The sequence below is a fragment of the Canis lupus genome, chromosome 28 (genome assembly GCF_048164855.1).
Source record: "Canis lupus baileyi chromosome 28, mCanLup2.hap1, whole genome shotgun sequence".
Lineage (NCBI taxonomy): Eukaryota > Metazoa > Chordata > Mammalia > Carnivora > Canidae > Canis > Canis lupus.
The window spans coordinates 37,485,721-37,511,822 of record NC_132865.1 but is presented as its reverse complement, the minus strand read 5'-3'; the positions used below and the strand labels follow the sequence as shown (position 1 = coordinate 37,511,822).

Here is a 26,102-nt window from a genome sequence, read left to right as displayed (position 1 = left end):
ACATGAATGCTTTTGCCTTCATAGAGTTCTTTTGATTCTTTTCCACCACTTACTTTCCATCCCTTTATAAGGACAAAGATGGCAGTGAGCTCCAGGACATGCCCTGATAATGGTGACCTCATTTTTTATTATAAATTTTATTATGTCTACTTTTTCTAATAGAAAAAAAAAATCATGTTCCTTAACCCAATATTCAGAAAAAAAGTAAAATTACATGAATGCCAAGAAGCATGCATTTGAATTATTTATAATTCATTTTCTATAGTCCTGACTGTATATGAACACCCACTAAAAGTATTCTACAAATGTTTTGATATCTCAGAAGTAACAGTGCTATAATTGGAGACTTTAACTTTTCCTATTTTTATGTGTAAATTAAATATTACATCAGTTTATTTTTCATCTCGGCATTGAAAATAGTAATTAGATATTCATGTAATCTCCATATTTGCAATGTGTATTTTAAATTACCTTTAATTAGAAAGGTAAATTTTTAGTTCTTGCTTGTGAATGGAAACATTAAGTACAAGAAGCAATATTTATATGTACTTTGGCTGTCATATTTTTATGAAATGAAATTCCATATATTCTTCATAAACTGACAACAAAAAAATCTCCTGGTGTAAGTGCTGATCAGTTTTTCTGATGCATCCAGTGAAACTAATACACCAGATTCAATGCTCTTGTCGCTGAACATTTAATGTCTTGTGAAAATTTTTTTTAAATTTTTTTTAAGATTTTATTTATCCATTCATGAAAGACACACACAGAGAGAGGCAGAGACACAGGCAGAGGGAGAAGCAGGCTCCATGCAGGGAGCCTGACGTGGGACTCCATCCTGGGTCTCCAGGATCACGCCCTGGGCTGAAGGTAGCACTAAACCGCTGAGCCGCCCGGGCTGCCCCTTGTGAAAATTTCTTAAGTCCATCTCACAATTCACCTGGCTCCCCTAAAAATGGTTCAGCAATATGTGCAGCTTTAGTTATGAAACTATGGATTTCTCTTTTCTCCTCTCTCTAGATTCACTTGTGCTTCCTCAAATTGTTTAGGTGAGGTTCCATCTAATACTGAAGCTTGTTGATAAAGGACTACCTGAATCATTCAGGCAAGAAGTTTTTGTTAAGAGAATAAACTTAGCAATCATTGCCCCACAGAATCTAATTTTGGTTAATTTGCACTGTGAAAAATGTGCAGTTTGTTTGCATTCACAACATACACAAAGTAAAGATTTTTTTTTTTAACACTGAATAACAATAGCAGGGAGCACATTGTTGCCTGAGCAAAGACCTTAGTTTGTGAATCCAAATAGAGCTGGAGAATATATATGTGAAAGAAGTGAGAGAGATGATCACCAGTTTATTTTTGAAACTAGTAAACTCATGTAAGAATCATTTAAAAGGCATTTTTGTATCAGTCCCAAAAGGCTCATTTAAATTTCAAGATGGTTAATGAACTTCTCTTGTTTGGAAATGAAAAAACTAAATCTAGACCTATACTTTAATCCATTTACTGTGCAATATGGTTAGTTCTCTAATATCTTTAATTCCCATGTTAGAAACAATTTTTCATGTCATGTTTTCCATAAAAATTATACTTCATTTAGAGAAAAACAACCGACAGAATAAAAATGACTATTATCTAGTGAATGATTCTAAAATAGAGATCAAAATGTTTAGCATGTTTTCTGAAATATTCTAGAAATTTATATTCTAAAATTATTTTAAATTATAAAATATGGATGTTAAGTAATCTTTAGTGCTGCTACACCTTTTATGCCCTAAGGTTTTATTTTTAAGTGACCTGTATACCCAACATGGGTCTCTAACTCACTACCCCGACATCAAGAATCGCATGCTCTACTGACTGAGCCAGCCAGGCACCCTAAGTACTGCTACACCTTAATTTTGGAAAGGGAATTAAAATCTTTATCCCAAGGGAAGACAGAAGAGAGCAGAGATAGTTTTTAGTGCCTCTTTGTATCCATAAATACATCACAGATGTCAGCTGCTACGAATGTCTGAGGTGCCATGGTTTAACTTTTGTAGGATTTTGGTGGTGGGTTGAGGTTTGGGTGACCTTATGTGCCTTTTTTTTTTTTAACACTGAATAACAATAGCATTGTGTAGAAATTTAGGAAGACCAGAGCCTTGCAACTCTAACCCGTTTTGAAAGCACACAATCTTTTTAAAGTCTTTCTAGGAATGTATAAATATTTGTATGGCACTTTTCATTTTTTTTTAAGATTTTATTTATGTATTCATGAGAGACACAGAGAGAGAGAGAGAGAGGGAGAGAGAGAGAGAGAGACAGAGAGACAGAGGCACAGGCAGAGGGAGAAGCAGGCTCCATGCAGGGAGCCTGATGTGGGACTCGATCTTGGGTCTCCAGGATCTTGCCCTGGTCTGAAGGCGGCGCTAAACCGCTGAGCCGCCCGGGCTGCCTGTATGGCACTTTTCAATATGCAGAATAGTTTCACTTACTTTTCTTGTAATCATCACAAAAAACTGTTAAGGTTTTACTTATTACAGATAATAGAAATTCCCACAGAGAAACTGAGGCTAAAAAAAATTAAATAGGTGAGCCAGTAATTTACTTTGGAATCCATATTTGAACTGTTTTTTTTTTTTAAGATTTTATTTATTTATTCATAAGAGAGGGGAGAGAGAGAGAGAGAGAGAGAGAGGCAGACACAGGCAGAGGGAGAAGCAGGCTCCATGCAGGGAGCCCGACATGGGACTCCATCCTGGGTCTCCAGGATCCCGCCCTGGGCTGAAGGCAGCACTAAACCGCTGAGCCACTGGGGCTGCCCTGAACTCAGTTTTAACAACTAGAAGCATTCTGCCCCTTGTCACATTTTATCATACCTACAATTTTAAGCAGCAGGATTTGCATAAAACATTGGAATTTTCAAGAGGAAACAAGTTCTCTAGATGCTTACATTTAAATGACATTAAATGAATAAGGATGGCGGTGTTAAAATCATGTATTTTTGAGGATCAACTGTGGATACTGATGATGTGGGGGGCTAGAGATAAACCTAGGCAAGGTGCAGTACTGAAATTCCAACATGAACAGAAAGTAGTTTACTGCAAGTACTGGATATAGGCAGCTTATGGTGCCTTAAGAATGCACAGTCACTGAAGTTTTATTAGGCCTAAGCATCTGTGTGGCCTACTGGTTTATCAGATTGGATAAGGTTCAGAATTTTTCCTTAGAGCAAAGGTGTATTTCTTTCAAGTACAAAGGCTAGATTCAGATAGAGTGACACAGGTCAACCTTGTGAACTCTTAGTTTAAGCGTGATCTTTGAAAATGTGGACTCCTTTGTGTGCAGACTAGCGGTTCATACTATTATAATAGGCTTCCTGCAGAAGATAGTCAACACACTCCTTGTTGCTAATGAGCTATATCCTTTTAAGGTATGCTTGTGCTGACTTAATTTGTAGAACTAAATCCAGGAAAGGGCCACAGCGACCACACATCACTTTCAGTAACAGCGTCGTTACTATAGTAACCTTGAGTATATGGACTCTCCAAAAACTTTGAAAAGAACTTGTAAGAAAATACTGTGCAAAGAAACGATAATAAATTCATTTATATTAGCCATCTTCCATTTCACAATTGTAGCCTCTTAAGGAATGCCAGAAGTGCATTAGGAGGCATTTTGTTTTGGTCCTTCTAACCAAAGTAAAACCTTTTTGGAATTCACTGGTATGTGAATACACAAAATCATCTTGAAGCCACACATTCATTATTTAATGGAGATTTTCTGAGCTTCATTCTAATCATAAGCTTTTAATGACAAGCTCTGTTATGAAAAGTTAGAAATAATATGGTAGTGAGCACTGAGGAGGTATTTCAGTATGTTTAAATTGTTGGAATTTTTAAGATTTATGTGAAAACCTGGGAATTTCCAATTCCAGGTTGGCTTACTCCAATAAACACTACAAACAACATATGCAGGGGGCAGCCCTGGTGGCTCAGCGGTTTAGCGCCGCCTACAGCCCAGGGCGTGATCCTGGAGACCCGGATCGAGTCCCACGTCAGGCTCCCTGCATGGAGCCTGCTTCTCCCTCTGCCTGTGTCTCTGCTGCTCTCTCTCTCTCCTCTGTATTCTAATGAATAAATAAAATCTTTAAAAACAACAACAACATATGCAGAGAGGAAATCAGAGACGCTCTAGAACTTGAGTAAAAATGAGAACAGTTGGGATCCCTGGGTGGCGCAGCGGTTTGGCGCCTGCCTTCCCAGGGCGCGATCCTGGAGACCCGGGATCGAATCCCACATCGGGCATCCCGGTGCATGGAGCCTGCTTATCCCTCTGCCTGTGTCTCTGCCTCTCTCTCTCTCTCTATCATAAATAAGTGAAAATTGAAAAAAAAAGACTAAAAAAAAATGAGAAAAGTTTAAGACATTAATTCAGTAGTCATCTGGGAAAATAGTCCTAGAGGCTGTGGATGCAGGGGTGGGATTTTAAAACAATTAGTCCAATCAAGACAACATGGATTTGGTTATAGTCTTAGGGAGACAGGACTAGAACTTACACTTTTAAAAAAGCAAACTCCTGAACTGAAAAAGGCAGCATTAACCATAGGGAGATGGAAAAGGGCAGCTAGGAAATTCAGCTAGGGAAAAACGGTGAGTAGCATTGAGAAGGTGAGTCCCCACATTAGGCTCTCATATTTGAACTGCTGAGGCCACCTGACAACCAAACTTTCCTCCAATTTCTGGCTCACTGGGCTACAGTTTGATAGTTCTGCTTCCACCAGGAGAGAATTCATCTGTCAGTGTACTATATTCCCTAGGCAACTGTATTACGGGCACAAATGACAAAGGTATTGGTTTATACCAGAATCACACCCTTGTGACATACGAAATTATGGAAAAGTTAGTACTATCATTCATTTATTGGGAAACAGTTTGAATGAAGGTATTTAGGATACAGAGCAGTATGGCATGCTTAAGAGGTTGTAAGGACTTCAAATCATAAGAACACAACTTTGGTATCTGTGAAAGTGGAGAGATTTCTTCTTGACATTCCAGTTACATCCACAAGCCTGTACCCACCTCTTAATGTTGCAAACTAGGAATTATCACTTAGTTCATGGTGTGAGATTTCAACTACCTTAATTGTGAATACTCTATTGATAATGGTAACCAGTTACTAAATAAATCAAACTTTTTGAAAAGCTTCTCTGATGGAGTGCATAGCTGTTTAGTTATCACCAGTCAATGTGAAGGTAATTAGGGGAGTATCAGATACCAAACTTGGAAGGTGACTTGTCTGGCACTCCAGGTCCCCACGATGTCAGAATCAGAGTGATGACAGAATTCTTGTAGACTTTTTGAATACTCTTATAAGGACAGTATTATTTATAAGGCAACTCAAAATATTTTAAATTATGCACAATTGCCTTTAGTGCTGTGAAAGAGTCCTCTGGTAAGATTTCCAAGGTGCAAGATGGCCAGTTGTAAACATTGCTCACTCATGTTTTCTTGCACTCTTCAATGCTACAGACTAAGTAGGAGGAATATTCATGAAAATGTGTTACTTTTTAGGATCTAGTTATGTATATGGTGGTATGAAAACAGAAAAGCAAGTATACATTTCTACTAGACCATGTATAACCTGTTTTAAAAGTTAATATGTGCAGGGCAGGCCGGGTGGCTCAGCGGTTTAGCACTGCCTTCAGCCCAGGGCGTGATCCTGGAGACCCGGGGAATGAGTCCCGCGTCAGGCTCCCTGCATGGAGCCTGCTTCTCCCTCTGCCTGTGTCTCTGCCTCTCTCTGTCTCTCATAAATAAATAAAATATTTAAAAAAAAGTTAATACGTGCATGTACTGGTGACAGCTCCAGAAATCATACTTCTAAACATGTTGGATGAAGAGATAATCTTGTAGTATGTAACTGAAATTGCTGAGAGAATTTAGGCATCACATATGCTTGTTGAGTTTAGGCTTTACACTTGTAGGAGTTAAGAACTCATTTTTTAAGAAACTAAGTAAGTAGTTCATGTTAGAAACTTGAACTGGTTTAGTAGACATCCACTGGTACAGCAGAATTCCAGAGATTATAAGTGACACTTAAATGAGCTATTCACTGAGTAATACTATTACTGACTAGTGGAGGAATTAACTGGTGGCATTTCTAAATCAGTCTAAGGAGTATTACAACATCAATTGGGAGTTAGAATGTCAGAAGCACTTTTGCTATAAGGTTGCACAAAATGAGATCTTTCAGAAGCAACATTTAATATTTGTAGTAACAGTCCCTAGAAGTGCTGGAAATTCCTGAATCGCCCATATTATAGTGACAATTCAGTGAGAATGGAGTGATTCCTCCCTCTAGCAGTCCTAGAACCTGAAGGAAAAAGAATGGGTGACATCTGTTAAAATGATTTAATGGCATAGTATTCTACTGGGGGCACAGATACTAGAGGCATCGCTAGGTATACTCTTACATGACACACACAATTATTGCTTTGGTGAGGAGAGCACATGGAGAACTAATCTTGCATTTTCTAATGCTGAGTCTTGCCACTTGTTTCCATTAACATCAGAACTGATATTGCTAGTAAGCTTTATTTATTTTAAGGTAGGAATGGAACAGGTGGAGCTCAATTGGAATGATCTCCAAGTCTGAGACATCTAAGAAGTATGTAAACCAAATAGCTTACAGCTGACTGTAGTCTCATTACCACTATGTTAAGAAGTGTTTGAAAAAATTTCCATCTTATAAAGATTATAAATTATACAAAGTATTTTTTAAAACTGGCCAAAGATGGCTTGTTTATATTCTGAGACTATGACTAATATAAAAGCTATCAATTAGTGGACAATAACATTTTTAACTGCTTCCAGTTTTTACTAGTAAGTAGAATACATATTTGTGGAAATTAAACATTACTTTAAATTTATGGCTTTAAGAGATCACTAAATCACATGCTATTCTAAAAAAAAAATTTCAAGGATATCTGTAACTATTTCTAAATATTAATGGGCAATAGCTGTTTTGCATATAACTTCAAAAAGAATTGTGACGGTTTAAAAAAGACAGTTTTTATCCTCTGCTACTTCTTTGAATCTGAGTTGGTTCTGTTGGACCAAAAAAGTAATAGAATTTGACATGCAAGTCTCTGGCTTTTGCTGCCTCTCTTTTAGGAAGTCTGCTGCCATTGCTTAGAAACCTGGAGTATTATGACAGAGGCCACATAAGGAAGCAAAGTACTCTGGAGGACAACCCTAACTAACCTCTAGACTCTTGAGTGAAGGTATTATGGACTATCCAGCCTAAGTTGAATCAACAGGTCACTGCAGCCATGTGAGCAACTGTTTTGGAATAATTGTTACACAACAATAAACACTTGATACAGAAATTGGTACCAAGACTGAGGCGCTGACCTAACAAAAACCTAACATTTGGCACTGCCTGACCAAAGGCCAGAACAGTGAAGGAGTGGTCTGTGAAGTTTGGAAAAGTAGAGAAACTGCTACTGGAAGCTGGAAAGATGACGAAATATTTTGTGTTAGCCAAATAAATAGCAAAACTAACAAATGTGTGCCTCTGGCTAAAAATATTTCCAAGAAATGTTCAAAGTGACAATGGGTTCATTTTACCTGTATGAGGCATGGGGAGAGATGGTTCCAAAATGCAGGTTTCTGAGAAGCGTGACTTGATGAAATAAAGTATGAAGAAGCATTTGAAAAGATCGAGGCTCTAGCAATTACACAATAATACCACAAGAAGAAAAAACAACAGAAAAACTTCAGACTATGGGCTGCACAAGGAAGGAAATGTAATCAGGATTTAGGAGTTGGCTCAGAAACCATTTACAGAGTGCTAGTTGGAAAGTAACAGTTAATTATTGGAAAGATAAAGTTCTAATGAAATAACTAAAATTTCATATAAGAAAATAAATCGATAACAAATTATCAATCATAGTGTAGTCATATAATCTGGCATATAAACTAAAAATGGCTAAAAAAGTAAAATCTTACCTCTAGGTGGCACAACTGTGAAATAGAACAGGGGCTTAGGGGTGTATTAATTATTTTTGGAAATCATGTACTTGTTTTATACCGTAATTTTTAAAAATAAAAGTCAAGGTTTAGATAATTTTTGCTCATTCTGTTCTTAGCATATGCAGAGGTACCTGCATATGCTAAGTAAATTATCCACATGATTCACATGTGCTTAAATTTTACTTGCAGTAAAATGTGATTTAAATATTCATTCCTGTAATAAAGACACAATTCTACTAGAGTTTGAGTAGTGATTAACAGGTTTTGATTATGCAAAAAATCTTTACAATAGCTAATATTTTATTTAATCTGTTTTTGAAATTGGTTCAAAGTACCTTACGTTATTTTCATCACTCAACCTTCAATACAACCTTATGAGGTAGGACCTATTATTACATCATTTTATTTTATTACATGAGAAAACTGTGGTTCAGTTCAGGCAAGTCGTCCAAAGTTAAGGTAGACCTAGAAATGGAACTCAGGGGTTCTGATGCCCAAATGCACAGTACATTGACCATAACCATACAAAGGTAAGATTGATAGGATGAATATAAAATAGAATCTAAGAAAAACTATAAGCAATAAAATCCAACATGAAAGAGTAGCATTAATGAGATGATAGCTTTCATGTGTCAGGCCACTGTTATTCCATAGCACAATGACCACATATTTATATGTGTGAAGGGCACCAAGCAAGTCAAAATGGTCCACCCGGCAGACTTACTTAGACCCAACCAAATCTGCTTAATAAAACCACTCTGTATATAAAGTAGTTTATTGCTTTGGTATTTTTTGCATTGAGATGTCATGGAAGGATTGAATAGAAACATGTGAAATCATTTGTTCATTTATTCATTAATATGTTGTCAAATTCAGTTTTCTATACACTATGGTGTTTATTCCATTTTCTGTACTATTAGATATACATATTTAAAAAAATATTTAACTTATTTTTAAGAAGAAATTAAATATTTTCTGAAAAAGAATAATTTTATTATTGTTCTCTAGCAACAAACCTGAAATAAGCCTCATCCAACTCAACTAACTCATTTAAATACCTTTGCTCCATAGCAATTTGTCTACATATCTAGTTTACACAATTCTATTCTACATAACACTGTTTTACCCTGTTACATAGTATATAGTTAAAGAACATTTTTGTAATAAACATGTTTCTCTTTTGATATGATACAGAACAAGTTTTTCACACTTCCCAGCAATCACTCAAATATATTAAAAATGTATCCCTTTTTAAAAGGCACACACATTTACAGGTTCAAATCTTTATTGTTTTAAAATTCTACATGTCTTTTACAATACAATATTTTGTTATTTAAATGACCTCTAAATGGTTAATGTACAATGAATATGCTTTTTCTGAAATCAAACCATGAATTATGATTTCATCAATATGATTATTCTAAAACAAATAAGAGAGACTGGGAAGGTTCCAGTGCTGCTTTTGAAACTGTCAATAGCACTGACTCTTCCCTTTAGAACCTAGGTGACCATTGTTGAAAGTGCTTTTGAAGATTGCTGATTATGGCTGATCTTAACATCAGTCAATCAAATGAAGAGTTTCTTTTTGTTTTGAAACATCAAAGGGCATTTAAAAAAATAAATGAAACAATTTGCTTTAGTAATCTACAGAGGCAAACTCAAAGTTATGATTATCTGCATGCAATAACACTCCTCTTTAAGTAGTTTTGAAGAATTTATACATTTTATAAAGAATGTGTTTAAGAGTGCAAGTTTTCTGATATTGATTTCACAAAAGGACAAATGCTGGTAATAATAACTAACATTTAATATCTAAGTCCAAGCTAATGTATATGTAACAGGCAATTAATATGGCTAACAATAAGCCACAATGCAGGGTATGCCCTTTGAGAAAATGAACTAGTTTGGTCCGCATTTCTAGTTATTTGGGTAAAAAAACAAAAACCATTTTAATTCAGCCGAGGGTTTTGATGAATTTATTGTTCCTAAAACGTAGCCAGTTAAAAAGTAAATGATATACACCAATGAAGTATATTGTCACTGTGACTTTTATATAAAAAGATGGCCTGCTGTTTTTGGAGTGATGAATAAGCACTGTAGGACAAATCAGAAACATGTCACAGAATGTTTAATTTCTTCCATAAGTTATACTTTCTTATTCCATGACACAGCTTTCACTCTGTAAAACTTTGTCCCCAAAGGAACTTTAAATCTGTTTTGTGCCTAAGAAGAGAAGAAAAGGAATCACTTAAATAGTTGAAACCAAATTACATAGGTACTGTCCTATCATACTACTTATTGCTGGAGTACTGGGGGTTGAGAAGTCTTTATCAAACTACACAAGACCCACACCCCTCACCAGGTTAAGAGTATTCTGAATCATTAATATTAATGGAAGAGAGAGCTGGAAATCATTGCTCAAGAATATAGAACAAAAGGAGACATATATCATGATTTTAAGTATCAAAGAACCCTCAATACACATTTTAAATTTTGTTAGTGTTCTGGAGCAGCGGGGCCCCAAATTACAGTGAGTTAGGAAAAATGTTCATGAGATTCCATTGATTCTATAGCACTGACACTGCTGACATTATAGTCAGGTATATTTTTAGCCATCAAATATTTTGCATTAACTTTCTTCAATGGGGGCAGCATATGAAAATAAGAAAACAACTCTACGACAAATAGATTCATTTTTAATCATTAGTTATGCCGTGTGTTCTTTCTTTTCTTGCACAAGAAAACACAACTTGATAAAGAACAGATACTTATTGTCATTTTCATGTTATAGCTAGATGAATTGTTGGTAATCTACCTTCATCTACTCTATAAAGATAAATAATAAATACTTATTAAATTGGTGATTTGTACTCATATTCATTAGATTCAAGGTATAAATCAAATGAGCTAAAGGACCAATGAATGGCCCAGTAATAATTTCTATATAAAGGACCATGTGAATCTGAATCTTGATAATTCCTAGTTTTATATCATTTGATCTAGTAATTTTTACCTTTTTGGCTTGACAGTATTCCTTTTCCATTACTTTTCCAAGTACCCACGGTCTTCTTGATGCACCTGAAGCTGTTGAATGAAATTGTTAATTTCTTTTTATAAGTACAGTTATAAGTCATGAAAACATAACTGCCAGAATCAAAACAGACCAATAAAGTTCTCAAAAGTGAAAAAAAGTATAAAACTTTTAAAACTGAAATCACTAAATACAAAAAGATTTATAAATCAAAAATGAATTTATTTTACTTTTAATCAATCATAGAATAAAGTTCAAGAAATAGTCTAAGCACAAATCAGAAGTCTAGGAATTCTAAATTAGCTCAACAGTGCCATCTACTGAAAGTGCTAATGAAGATGACCATTTCCATTTCTGAAAGCAGTTACTGAGTTTATTTTCTAGGTTCAAAGCAAAGCACTGCTTTTAACACACAGTGTTCAAGGGCAGGAGATGCACCTGCCTCATATCCTACTCCACAGTGCCTGGCATTGTACACTGTACACTGTACACAAAAAATAGTAATATAGGGTTAAGAACCAAAGTCTAGAAAGGCACTGCTTGTGTTGAAGGGGAGATGGAAAATGTGGGAGGAGACAGGATGAAAAGGCTAGTCATCATAGAGCCAAAGTGTGACAAGCTAAGAAAAGGAAAGTACTCATTCTATTTTTAAATTCAGAGGATAAGTTTATAATAGAGTTGGTTTCAAAAGTATTTGGCTAGTAAATTATCAGCTTAGGCTAAAGCCTTTGAGGTTCTAAGGGAAGACAAAATTGATTTTTATTCCATAAACATAATTTGGCAACATATAAATGAAAGATATCATGAATAAACTATCAGAAATAAAAATATATATATAGAAAGATAAAAGCCCAAGAACCACAGGATATGGGAAATACTCTGAAGACTAATATAGCACTTCATAGACAATACATCATTTCCAAAAAGAATCATCTAAAACTAAATGCCTATGTTTTGCTTGAGGAGTAAGCAGTCTCACTGTCATGGCCATAAAAACACTCTAATAATCCCCATGGCAATGACACAGGGGTAGGGTAGCATCATCTCCATTTGGTATTCTCTGTTCTGTATTTCTCAAAAAAGGGGGAGGGTGGTTGGGTAGGGTGGGGGAGAGAAGGGTGGAGTTCCTTGGTAAAGTAAAATTGTTTTTTTTTTTAAACGATTTTATTTATTCATGAGACACACACACACACACACACACACACACACACACACAGAGGCAGAGACACAGGCAGATGGAGAAGCAGGCTCTGTGCAGGGAGCCAGACGTGGGACTTGATCCCGGGACCCCAGGATCACGCCCTGGGCTGCAGGCGGTGCTAACCCCCTGAGCCACCCAGGGATCCCCCACGTAAAATTGTTAAATACATTCTTTTCTCCAAGACTTCTGAGCCTTTAAAATAATATGCATTGTAAACCTTTAAGACTATAAAGATTTATAAGTCTTCCAAGATTTATTTTTTTTAAGATTTACTTGAGAAAGAGCATGTGCATGTGGAGGGAGGGGCAGAAGAAGAGAATCTTCAAGCAGACTCCACACCCTGAGCATGGAGCCCAACTCAGGGCTTGATCCCAGGACCCTAAGGTTATGTATGGCCTGAGCCAAAACCAAGAGTCACACACTCAACTGACTGAGCCCCACCCAGGCACCTCAAGTGTTTCCTAGATTTAAACAATACCCTCTTATTCTTGGGAAATGCATATTGAAATATTTAAAAACAAAGATCCATGATATAACTTATATAAGTTATATAAGCCTCATATGGTTCTGGCAACAAAAACAAGCACACATTTGTGTATATTTATGTATTTATACATTTAGACATACACATGTACATAATGCAAATGGAGCAGAATGTTAAGAACAGGTGAATCTGAGTAAAGGTGTATGGGTCCTTTTTGTTTTTCACTGTACTTACCATGCAACTCATTGGTAAACTTACTTATTTACTTATTTTTAAAGATTTTTATTTTATTTATTTATGAGAAACACACACACACACACAGAGGGAGAGACACAGGCAGAGAGAGAAGCAGGCTCCATGCAGGGAGCCAGATGTGGGACTCGATCCTGGGACTCCAGGATCATGCCCTGAGCCAAAGACAGACACTCAACCACTGAGCCACCCAGGCACTGCTCATTGGTAAATTTAAATATAATTTTCAAATAAAAACTTTAAAGAAATCCGAAACAAACAAAAACCAATAACAACAAAAAAGAAATCAGAAACAAAGACATCCACAGGAAAAAAAAAAAAAATACTAAGTTCACTGTTTTCAATGCACAAAATCAATAAGTTGTTAGCTTATCTTCTCATTTTTCAAGGTTATACGAAAACTATATAAGTCTATGGACATTCTATATAACCCATCACCCACAGCCATGATGAAGTGATGTGACACTGGCCTAGTTCAAGAGTTGGTATTTGCCCATGTTGGTAAGTCATACCAAACAAACATCAATGTAGACAGACATATATTCTTACATTTAATAATTGTATTTAAGCTAAAGTATCCCAAGCCATCTATTCTTTAATGATCAAAGTAATATATAAGACACTGTCATTTAGTAAATTTTAATAAAACTTTTCTTAAAAAGCCTTAAAAAAACTAAGTATTGACAAGTTTAATTAAAAACAAAGTAGGAACATAAGATGATAAACAGGACAGAAAGACATAGAGAATTTTTTTCCCTAAAAAAGTCTTTATTGCCTTTGTAAACAAATGAGTGTAAACTAAACTTAAATAAGCTGCATTTAAGGGAATTTTGACAATATAATTCTGTTTTTGCTAGGGCATGAAATATCTGACCCAACGTCATTAAATACACTCTAATTTTCAAATGTCTGTATAATCCAGGAAAATATTCTGTACAGAGCATATTTTATAGAACAAAACAAAAAACATTAAGCAGAATTCCTTCTTAGTGATTTAATTCTGTTATAATTAGACAAGATGGTAGGAAAGTCTTTGATATATTCTCTCCACTCTAGGTTTATTATTTTAGTTATGGATGTGACACTTACCACCCTCACCTGGTTTGAGATCCAGGGCAGGCAGAGACTCCGAATGCAGAAAATACAAGGTTGGACTAACAGTAAATAATACATAATTGTCATGGCGCTCGTCTAGGATGATGAGTACCAAATCTCCCACCTGAAAACTGAGTAAAGAAACGTAATTTATTATCCTAAAGGCTTACTGCTACCCTCCTTCTGAAAACTTTAAGTATATATTCTGCAATGTTCAGCCATATATTCAAATATCAATACATTATTAAAACTCACATTAACAATTTTTTTTTAAAACTCTACCCTGCTCCCAGTGGGAGTGCTGGTCATACACAGCAGATGTTCAAAGGATGATGCCCATGACTATCAAAGACAAAAATTTAAAAATTTCTAATACTATCTATAGCTTTAAAAAATAAAAAAAAAAATGTTTGGATGGGGGGGCACCTATTATAGTCACCAATTACAGGCAGAGGATATTCATTGTCATCTTCTATCTTAGAACATGAAACCAATTCTGAGTGAACTTACTTATAGTCAGTCACAGTGTCAAAGAAAGACTACATACTCTTTCTCCCATATCCAGGTATAGAGTTCTTCAATTTGAAAGAAAAACCAATTGTGCTCAGTTCATATACTTAATTAGGTTTAAACAAGTCAACTGAAATTACTGCTTTAGGGTGAAGGCCTGAAAGAACAAGCCAAGGGAAGAAAGTGGGTACAACTGTCCATATACTTTAATTGGTTCTGTCTCTTTAGAATCATTTTTAGAAATGCTGTTCAAAATATCAACAGGCCTTGAAAGTTATCTTGTGACTTTACTGAATTTATCAGTTCTAGCAGTTTTTTGGTGGAGCCTTTAGGGTTTTCTACATAGTATCAAGTCATCAGTTTTACTTCCCCCCTTTGTCAATTGGAACGCCTTTTATTTCTTTTTGTTATATGACTGCTGTGGCCAGGACTTCCAGTACTATGTTGAGTAAGAGTAGTGACGGTTAGTTACCAGGGGTGAGGTGGGGTGCAGGGGAGACGGGTCAAATAAGTGACAGGGATTAAGAGTACACTTATCATGATGAACAGTGAATAACGTGTAGAATTGCAGAATCACTATTTTGTACTCCTTAAACCAATATAACACTGTGTGTTAAAAAAAAAGTTAACCTCGAATTTCTTAGTTGTCAAGATAATTTAATTCAGTAGGTCTTGAACCTGATAAATTATCAAAATCACTGGGAAAGCTTTTAAGGGATAACAGCTTTTTATTCATTAATTGCTTATCTTACAAATATTTGATGCCTTCCTATCAAGATGTGGCAGGTGCTGTTTTGGCTAAATACCAAACAGAATACCTTTAAAAGGTAGACAGGGCCTCTCTTTAGGCAGTTAAAAAAAAAAAAAAAAAAAAAAAAAAAAAAAAAAAAACCTTTTTTTTAAAGCTCATCTCACTTTAATCTTTGAAAGCCAAAAACTGGATTTGAATTGACAGACAGCTAATACATAAAACCAGATACCACCTAGTCTTTTAAAATCACAGAGAAAAGATAAAATTCTAATGAAGGGTTGAAGGTCAAAAGTCACAGATATGTGACACCCAAAAATTTAGTTGACAGACTTGTTACAGACCAAAAAAAAAAAGGGTCTTATGAAAATATTTAGTTTACTGATTTTTGTATCTGTATTGATAAGTATAGAAGACCAACCAGGGTTCATGAGCTGGTAACAATGCTTTTTGAAAACTGTATTACAGAGACTCTCCTTTTCAAAAAGACCATGCCAAACTCCAATATATAGTAATGTGATCCTGTAACACTGTCTATGAAATTACTTAACTGACAGTGTATTATGAATTTGTAGTATATCAATAAAATGAAGTCTGAAAAATAAAATGAGGAAGCATTGCAACTTAAAAAAATCTCCTAATTGACTCTCCAACTGAAAATAAAAAAGACTAAAATGATAAATGGGTTTTAAAAGACATGGCATTAGCTGAAAAGTAGTCAAAGAGATTTCAGGAATATTCGTGTGAAAATGATAACTGAAGCTGCAATAGGAATGAGTTCGAATATAATCCTAATGTTCCTAAGAGTAAAAATTTAGAAAAGCTTTGCTTTTTACTAAAAATTTTTTTACTACCAATAGGTACAAAACACTCAGCTCAATGTACCTGAATCTGAAGGATTATAGCCAATGAAATATATTTTCATTAACAGTTTAATACTATCCAAGTCAACAAACTTACTCCACATGAAAAACAGAAAATATAATACTTACTCTCTAATAGCTATTTTTTCAGAATGCCTTGAGGATACGGAAGACATGCTCTGAGACATCTAAAAAAATGAATAGTTCATAAGGCTTATATAAAGCACCACATATATTTATTAGGTCCTTGTTGCAAAAATTTCTTTTGATGTCACACATATTCACATCTGTGTCCCAACTTTTAAGAGTCCAAAATATGAGGTTCATTAATATAATTCCTTTCCTTCAACAGTGATTTTTAATGGACAAATTCACCTACGTTTTTACTTATGGTTATTTTCTTAATCAAATTTGGTTGCACTAAAAACTAAATATAAAATCATATATGTAATTATATAGTTAATATTAGAAATATCAAAGAGTAGAGACTGACAAGTTTTGGAGAATAGTTTGCCACTATTACAAATCAGTTTCCAGTTTCTCCTTTTGGTAAAAGAACCAAAAAACTTTAGGAAAATTTTATTCGAAGGCCCAATATCTCATTAGACAAGGTTGACCATTTTCTAGACCATATTAAATTGTATTTTGATTTTTAAAAAAGCTTAAGTTTTTCTTACATTATAAATGAGGGTGTAGATTTAAGAAAGCACTGTGTGAAAGCAGTCAAAAATTGACATGAAAGTATGCTTTACACTGAGACACCTTTCTGGGTGGGGTACTCTTTGGATCTGAAGGGCAAAATTTGTTCATTCATAAACACTTCCCAAGCAACAACTGTGTACCAGTTACTATTCCAGGTGCGAGGAACACAGACAAAACTGACTATAATCCTTACCAAATAGAGCCTATATTCTATTGGAAATACAGCATAAAGCAGCATATTGAATGATGTCTAGGATTAGGAAACTCTTTCCGTCTTTTTGAACACCAGTTTTCTCTAATTACAAAAATAGCAAATAGCCGCACGATTATCTTGATGATTAATGATTGACTAGAATGACTATAGACTAATTGATTACGTGATTGATGACTATAGAATTCAGATGTAATTTTGCTGTTCAAGTTGGGGAAGAAAGGCATAATAAAAGAAAGATATTTCCCTACAAGATAAATACTTTTAAAAGCTCAATTCCAGTCAATATCTCAAATCTTTTCAAAAGTATTAAACACTGGCTCTAGATTATTCCTATTTCTTTATAAATTACAATTATTAAAAGTTGAAAAATAAAGCAATTGCTTTATTAAAGCATGTAAGATCAACTATAGAACTGTTTAGACAATTGGTTAAGTTTACAGGTTAGGGCAGAACCCAGATTAATTCAGAAGACCATACAGTGTCTCATGCAAGGTGTCAGGATAAATCTTGACAATTAAGCTTGGAAAGAGCAAAAGAAAATGCAGGATAAAACAATTTAAGTTAAAAAAAAAAAAGTGAAGGGATACCAAATATTAATTATGCATACTTACAAGTGAACATGTCAATTTTCAAAAGGCTTATGAAAAGTACCTCTTAGTTACTGACTCAAGATTCCTAACTTGATGTTATAAATACATATAATTATGGAATCCTAAGCGATCATAACTTATCAATCATCAGAAACACTGCCTTGATTTTGTTGACTGATTTTAACAGTACATTAGTAAGGCAGTCCACCTGGTTACCTCTATTGCCACAGACGGTAAATCTGACCCAAAGTCATCACTCTGAGAATCAAGTCATCAATGATCCACATGGCCCAATGAAACTACTAGAAATAAATTACTCAAGCCATACATCTGATGGTATTTATAATGAAAGATAATGCAAAACATTTTGAGATGTTAACATCTATTGGGCAAGAAAAATAACTTACCAGTCTTTGATTTAATCGCTTGTTTTCTTCTTCTTTCAACTGTAATGTCTGTGGGAGAAAAAAATAAGACCTGTGTTTATCCCTTGTACCTTCTTAAACTGAAACTTAATAATTTTCAAAATTTTCTGAATCTTCACATTAATGTTCTGATCTAGTATGGATATTCTTTTTTATGGGTCCTTTCCAACTGTTTTAATTATTTATAGGCTCAAGAGAATTAGAACAATTTTAGGTACATTTACGTAATAAGCTTAAATTTCTCAAAGCTTAATATGCATTAGAATTACTTTGGCACTTGTAAATATGCAGTAAATAGCTGAGATCTATCCCCAAAGACTCTGCAGGGGGATAGACAAGGGATAGGAACAGGACTGCCCTAATAGGAGGATTCTGTAGTTTTAACACACACTTCAGCTGATTTTTGACAAAGACAATCACACAACCCTTTAATAACAAAAGAATGCATAACAGAACACAAAGTTATTTTGGCTTCTTTTTTTTTTTTTTTTATTTTGGCTTCTTATCTTGACAATTAAGCTTGGAAAAAGCAAAAGAAAATGTAGAAAATCTTAAAAGCCTAAGGAATGAAAAGTGGTCTATGAACAAAGATATGTTTAATTTGAAACAAAATTACATATAACCTGGGTAGTACAAATGGGAGGAAACCCTTGGACAATTTCCTGTTAATTTCAATTTATCTCAAAAAAAAAAAAAAAACCTCTTAGCTTTTCTTATTATTCATATACTATTTTCACCCAATTCTAGAAAATCTTTACCTTGCTTTTGAAATACAAGAAGTTTATATTTATAATGTTTTGTTGCATTCTTAACTGTTACTGAATAAAACCATTATTCTGTATACTCATTTTATAAAGATCATCTATCTTTCTTACTGAGAAACTTCATTTATTGGGAAGAAATGAAAATAAGAGGACTGAAATACTGTAAAACATTTAGTCAGTTGGATTAAAAAAAAAAAAAGAATTCTCAAAACATTAACCCCAAAAGTAACTATTAAAAAAGGATCTAATTTATAAACACAATGGGGTATGTTTTCAATGTAAGGTTTAGGCAACTACATTCCCAGAATGAACACAGCAAACACTGTATTTCAAGAAACAAATTTACTTACTCGTTCTAACAGCATTATTCTCTGTTTTTCTTCAGATAGCATATGGATATTTTCTCTAAAAGAGAAGGATTTATTTTAGTTCAAGTCATTTAAAATTCTGGACTTTATACTTTGCAGTGAGATTTGGAAACTTAACTATTAATACACAGCATCATAAAAATTTAAAGGTTTATACTTAAATTTTCAAAAGCAGTCTGCTTAAATTAGAATACATTTCAATGGTGTATATATATTCCTTGTGCCAGATATTGAACCTAGATCTAAAAATCGTTTCAAATTATAAGTGAAACTTTGTGTCTGCATTTTTCTAGGGATAAGGTCTTTTGAATTTTAAGTTTTTTTCCCCAAGGATTAAGAACCATTTTTCTTACTATGGGTTAATCTATGTTACCAATAAAGTGGTATCTTTTGGGTGGCTTCACCATTAAAAATAGAGACAAAACAAAATGCTACACGTCCTTGAGTAAGCTATAAAATTTAAAGTTTCATTGTACAAAAAATAAACCAAATATCAATAAAGACTTCAAAAGTACTATTAAGTGGCTATAAATGCGCTAGTTACTGTGCCATGTGTGAATCTATCACACTAAAATAACCAAAAATTTGAAAGAAAAAAATGTAACTGAGTATAGGCTTTTATTTTATATTTTTACTACAATTTTTTACTGAAGCACAACTGGGAAATAAAATTGTGAGACATTCAAAGGATAAAATATGATGACTTGATATATGTACACATTGTGAAAGCTGACCCTCTGCTGAGTTAACTAATACCTCTACCACTTACCTTTTTTGCAAGGCAGAAAAAACACTGAAATTCTACTCTCCTATCAAATTTCAAATATACAAATATATAACACAGTGTTACCATTTTCTGTCCAGGTTATATATATCCTCAGGTCTTAATTATAACTGGAAGTCTGTCACTCCCCCAGCTCTTGGCAACCACTTTTCTACTCTATGAAGGATACTATGCAGTATTTGTCTTTCTCTGTCTGGCTTATTTCACTTAGCATATTGGCCTCCAGGTTCATCCATGTTGTTGCAACGGCAGAATTTTCTTCTTTCTTATGGCTGAATAATAATCCATTATATACTTTTATTCACCATTTTCTTACCTACTTTCTTTATCCATTCATCCATGAAAGAATACTTAGGTGTTTCCATGTGTTGGCTACTGTGAATAATGCTGCAATGAACATGGGAGCACGGAAATCTCTTTGAGATAATGGCTTCATTTCCTTTGCATGTATACACCCAGAGAGGAGACTGCTGGATCATATGGTGGTTCTACTTTTAAGTTTTTGAGGAACTTCCATACTTTCTTCTATAGTGACTGTGCCAATTTACATTTCCACTAAGAGTGCCTGAGGGCTCCCTCTTTTCCACATCCTTGATAGCATTTGTTATCTACTGATTGTCTCTTTAATAAGACATCCTGATAGATATGATGTGACTGATATCTTATTGGTTTTGATTTGTATTTCCCTGATGATTAGTGACATTGAGCACTTTTCCATATACTTGTTGGCCATCTGTAGGTCATCTTTGGAAAAATGTCTGTTTTTTTGCTTACTTTTTAATTGGGTTGTTTCTTTGCTATTGAATGTGAGTTCTTTACATACTTCAGACAATAATTTATCAGATATATTATTTGCAAATATTTTTTTTCCCACTCCATAGGTTGCCTTTTCATTTTATTGATGTATGGAAGCTTTTTATTTTTATTTTTTTTTAAGATTTTATTTATTTATTCATGAGAAGACAGAGAGATGCAGACACACAGGGAGAGGGAGAAGCAGGCTCCATATGTAGGGAGCCCAACATGGGACTCGATCCCGGGTCTCCAGGATCACGCCCTGGGCTGAAGTTGGCGCTAAACTGCTGAGCCACCAGGGGCTGCCCTGTAAGGAAGCTTTTTAGATTGATGTATTCCCACCTATTTAACTGTTGCTTTTGCTTCCAATGAAACCCCCCCCCCCAATTAATATTAATCTTGCAACCTATTCTATTAATTTTTGTCTTCTTCAATTTCACCAATGTTGTGTAGTTTTCACTATACAAATCTTTCACCTCATTGGTTAAATTTATTCCTAGGAATTGTATTCTTTTTGATGCAAATATAAAAGGAATTGTTTCCTCAAATCTGTTAGTTAAACACTACTGATTTCATGTCCTGCACTTTACTAAATTTATGATTACTTCTAACGGTTTTTGTGGTCTTTAGAATTTTCTACATATAATGTCATGTCACCTACAAAGAGATAATTTTACATCTTCCTTGTCTATTTGGGTCTTTTTTATTTCCTTTTCTTGCCTAATTGCTCGGGCGAGGACTTCCAGTACACTATGTTGAATAAAAGTGGTGAGAGTGGTCATCTTTGTCTTATTCCTGATCTTAAAAACTTCCAGCATTGCACTGTTGAGTATGATGTGGGTTTCTCATATATGGCCTTTGTTATGTTGAGGAACATTTACTCTTTATCTACTTTAAGAGTTTTTATAATTAAAGATGTTGGAAATTTTGTCAACTGCTTTTTCTTCACAGACTGAAATGATGAAATGATTGTCAAACTTTGTCAAAGTGGTATATCACACTGATTTGCAGATATTGAGCCACCCTTGGATCCCTGGAATAAATCCTACTTGATCACAGTTATGCACCTTTATGTACTGCTGAATTCAATTTACTAATATTTTGCTGAGGATTTCTGCATCTGTTCATTAGGGATATTCTGTATTTTTCTTGTACTTTTCTTGTTAGGTTTGGTTATCAAGGTAATGTGGGCTTTGTATAATGAGTTCAGTAGAGTTCTTTCCTCTTCTCTGTTTTAGAAGACTTTCAGGAAGTTTGGTATTAGTTCTTTAAAAAAAGTTTGATATAATTCACCAGTGAAGTCACCTGGTCTTGGACTTTTGACTGGGACCTTTTAATTATAGATTCAATCTCCTTGGTATTAATTGGCCTGTTTAGATTTTTTATTTCTTCACAATTCAGTCTTATTTGATTGTATGTTTTTAGGAATGTTTCCAGGTCTTCTAGATTGTCCAATTTATTGGGAATAATTGTACACAGCAATCTCTTATGAGTCATTGTGTGCCTGGTATTAGCAGTAATGTAGTATTGTAACTTAATGTTTTAAATTCTTCCACATGTGTAATTCCCCAATTACATTTTAATCAGCTTGACTGAGGCAGGAATTATATCTTCCTCTAACTGTTAATTCTTTCAGGAAGAGGCTTTGACTAATATAAGATCACAAAGATTTACTTGTAATTTTTGCTTTTACATTTAAGTGTGTGATATTTTATTAATTTGTTGATTTGTCTTATAAGGTAAATAGAAGAACCAATTTCATTCTTTTCCACTGAATTCTCTTGCTACCTTTGACCATAATGCAAGGGTTCAAATGACTATAAATATAAGGGCTTATTTCTGGACTCTCAATTCTATTTCAGTGATCTATACAAACCTTTGACCATAATGCAAGGGTTCAAATGACTATAAATATAAGGGCTTATTTCTGGACTCTCAATTCTATTTCAGTGATCTATACAAACACAAATATATAAATCAGGCTACTACCATACTGTCTTGATTACCCTGGCTTTGTATTAATTTTTGAAATAATATGTATATTTTCAACTTCATTCTTATTTCTTGCATACTGTTTTGGTTATTTTGAGTTAACTGCATTTCCATATGAATTTTAGGACCCACTGTCTACTTCTGCAAAAAAGGGCAGATCACAGGGGACTGCTACCTTAAGTTTTCCTTTTTTTATTTCTTTAAAGATTTCATTTTTATGTAATCTCTACAACCAATGTGGGGCTTGAACTCACAACCCTGAGATCAAGCATCGCATGCTCTACCGACTGAGCCAGCCAGGTGGTCTAAGATTAACTCTTCCAATCAATGAACTTATCATGTCTTTTGAAGTCTTCAATTTTGCTCATAAAGCTTTGTAACCTTCAGTGTATGAATCTTGAACTTTTGTTAAACATTTAGATTTTTAGTGAAATTCCTGGGATTGTCAATGTACAAGATCATGTTATAGTTTAATTTCTTCCTTTCCAAAATGGAATATGGAATATGCCTATAGTTTCTTGTGCCTGAGTGCCCTTTATAGAACCTCAATTGATCTTTTTCCTCTTGATTTTTAGGGGAAAAGCATTTCTTTCATCACTGAGTATGATCTTACTTGTGGGCTTTCTTAGATGCCTTTTATTAAGCTGAGGAAGTTCTCTTCAATTCCTATTTTACTAAGTGTTTAAATGCTATCTATCTATCTATTTATTTATTTATTTTTAAAATTTTTAAAATTTATTTATGATAGAGAGAGAGAGAGAGAGAGAGAAAGGCAGAGACACAGGCAGAGGGAGAGGGAGAAGCAGGCTCCATGCCGGGAGCCCAACGCGGGACCCGATCCCGGGACTCCAGGATCACGCCCTGGGCCAAAGGCAGGTGCAAAACCGCTAAGCCACCCAGGGATCCCCGCTTTCTCTTTATTGATACTGATATGGTATATTATTACATAAACTAATTTTAAAACATTCAGCCAATATCGCATTCCTGGGATAAACCCAGTAAGAATCCCTTTTGTATATTGCTGGATTTATTAGTATTTTTTTTTTGAGAATATCTGCATCTATAGCTTTGAGATATTTCCTTAATATCTCAGAACTGAACTTGATGTGGAATTTCTCATCCAGTACGATTTGGAAGGGTCCCAAGATTTTAATTTTAAGGAGTTTAATGCTAATTCTGATACTGCTTATCTAGAGAAGGAACTTGAAGAACGACTGCTAATCCACTACTTTTAATTTTTCGAAAACAAGCAGTTTTGTTCTAGTACTTCAGAAACACAAATAGAAAATTAAGGGGGAAATTCCTAAAGTAAACTGAAATAAGAAACCAGCACATTTAACAAGAAATCAGGAACGGGCCAAGTTGGCATTACTAGCCTGAATTTTCTTTCTTAGTTTTATTGAGGTATAATAACTGATATGCAAAAATTTGCACACATTTCATGTACACATCCTGATAAGTCTGGACATAGACTATACACCCATGATACCACCACTACAACTAAGGAAGTAGGTATATTCATCAAAGTAAAAGATTTCTCTTTGTGTGTGTGTGTGTGTGTGGATATGTGTATGAGAGAGAAATTTTGATGTAACATTTATTAGTCTTTTCCTTGTGCTTCCCTATTCCACATTAAAGTAGTCTATACTTTAAGAAATAATGTATGTATGTTAAAGAAATCTTTAGTCTTAATACATTTGTAATATTTTTGGCATATAATATAAAAATCTATTTACTTGTGACTTTATCAATAATATATAGAATTATCTATATAGCTTAAGACTGTATCTTGGGCAGCCCAGGTGGCTTAGCGATTTAGTGCTGCCTTCAGCTCGGGGTATGATCCTGGAGACCTGAGATCGAGTCCCACATCAGGCTCCCTGCATGGAGCCTGCTTCTCCCTCTACCTATGTTTCTGCCTCTCTCTCTTTCTTTCTCTCTCTGTGTCTCTCATAAATAAATAAAGTCTTAAAAAAAAAAAAAGGACTATTATCTTAACACTCAGCAGGATAAATTCCTGTTCACTGATATTTTTTGAAAATGTTATCAACTGTTTTTGCACATTTATTTTTCTATATGAATTTTAACATCCAACATCAAATTTTACCTACTTATCCTGTTGAAATTTTAGTTGGGTACAGATTAAATAACTGAATAAATCTGTGAAGGCAGCCTGGGTGGCTCAGCAGTCTAGCGCTGCCTTCAGCCCAGGGCATGATCCTGGGGTCCTAGGATCGAGTTCCAAGTAGTCGGGCTCCATGCAATGGAGCCTGCTTCTCTGTCTGCCTGTGTCTCTGCCTCTCTCTCTCTCTCTGTGGCTCTTGTGAATAAATAAATAAAATCTTAAAAAACAAAAATAAAAAAAATAAATCTGATGAGAAAAGAGTATCTTTACAATACTGTATTTCCATCCATCTTTAACTTTCAAGACTTTTAATATCATTCATAAAGTTCTACAGCTTTCTTCACAAGGGTCTTGCACATTTTTTGTTAAATCCTAATCCTTAAATTTTTATTGGGATCTTATATACACACACACACACATATGTGTATATATATACACACATGCACACACACATATATATTCAAATCAGCTTTTGGTGGTAAATACATGTAAACTGCTCTATTTCTGATATATTTATGATGTATACTCTGAGGTAGTCATTACTTTTAATAGTTTGTTAGGTCTATGTGGTTTGAAAAGGACATTATCATGAAATCATGACGGTTAAGACTTGCCAACATTTATTGTTTACTGTCTTGCAGAAGAATAGTGATGGTGACAGCTGGCATGCTGGCATTCTTCCTAAAATTGTGGAAAATTCTTCTAAATGTTTCAACATTGAATATAATGTTTGCTCTTAAGTGTCTCATGTATACTCTTTCAAATTAAGAAAGTTCCCCTCTATTTCCAGTTTGCTAAGTTTAAAAAAAAATATTTTTAATGAATGGGCACTGAGTTTTATCAGTTCTAATTTCTGCATCCAGATGATCACATAATCCTTTTCATGTGATTAGTATATATGGTTACATTGAGAATTTCTGAGGTTTAATTATTATTATTGCATTCCACTGAGTCATGATGATCATAACAGTCCACTGTATTGAAATGCTAATATTGTCTTTTGGATTTTTCTTATACATATATTAACAAATGAGATTAACCTGTATCTTATTCTCTACAATTTCTAAAACCACACCACCTGTGGTTATGGTTCCATTCATTCCACATATTTACTTGTATTTCTTTTTACTTGTTATTT

The 26,102-nt window shown here is 34.4% G+C and overlaps 1 protein-coding gene across 4 annotated transcripts in view; it reads right to left on the bottom strand.

Annotated features, from left to right (window-relative positions):
• Window positions 1-9,288: 9,288 nt before the first annotated feature.
• The window catches only part of RB1CC1 (RB1 inducible coiled-coil 1), a 98,050-nt gene continuing 81,236 nt past the window's right edge, over window positions 9,289-26,102 (bottom strand). For 3 of the 4 annotated variants that reach the window (XM_072804636.1, XM_072804639.1, XM_072804637.1), the window contains 6 exons: window positions 19,251-19,305; window positions 18,119-18,166; window positions 16,335-16,393; window positions 14,079-14,215; window positions 11,035-11,105; window positions 9,289-10,244 (listed from right to left, as the gene is read on the bottom strand). In XM_072804636.1, the coding sequence (XP_072660737.1) occupies window positions 10,167-10,244; window positions 11,035-11,105; window positions 14,079-14,215; window positions 16,335-16,393; window positions 18,119-18,166; window positions 19,251-19,305 (448 nt within the window). In that variant the 3' untranslated portion in view covers window positions 9,289-10,166. The remainder of the gene's footprint in view (window positions 10,245-11,034; window positions 11,106-14,078; window positions 14,216-16,334; window positions 16,394-18,118; window positions 18,167-19,250; window positions 19,306-26,102) is intronic. The other variant, XM_072804638.1, reaches the window with a different exon arrangement.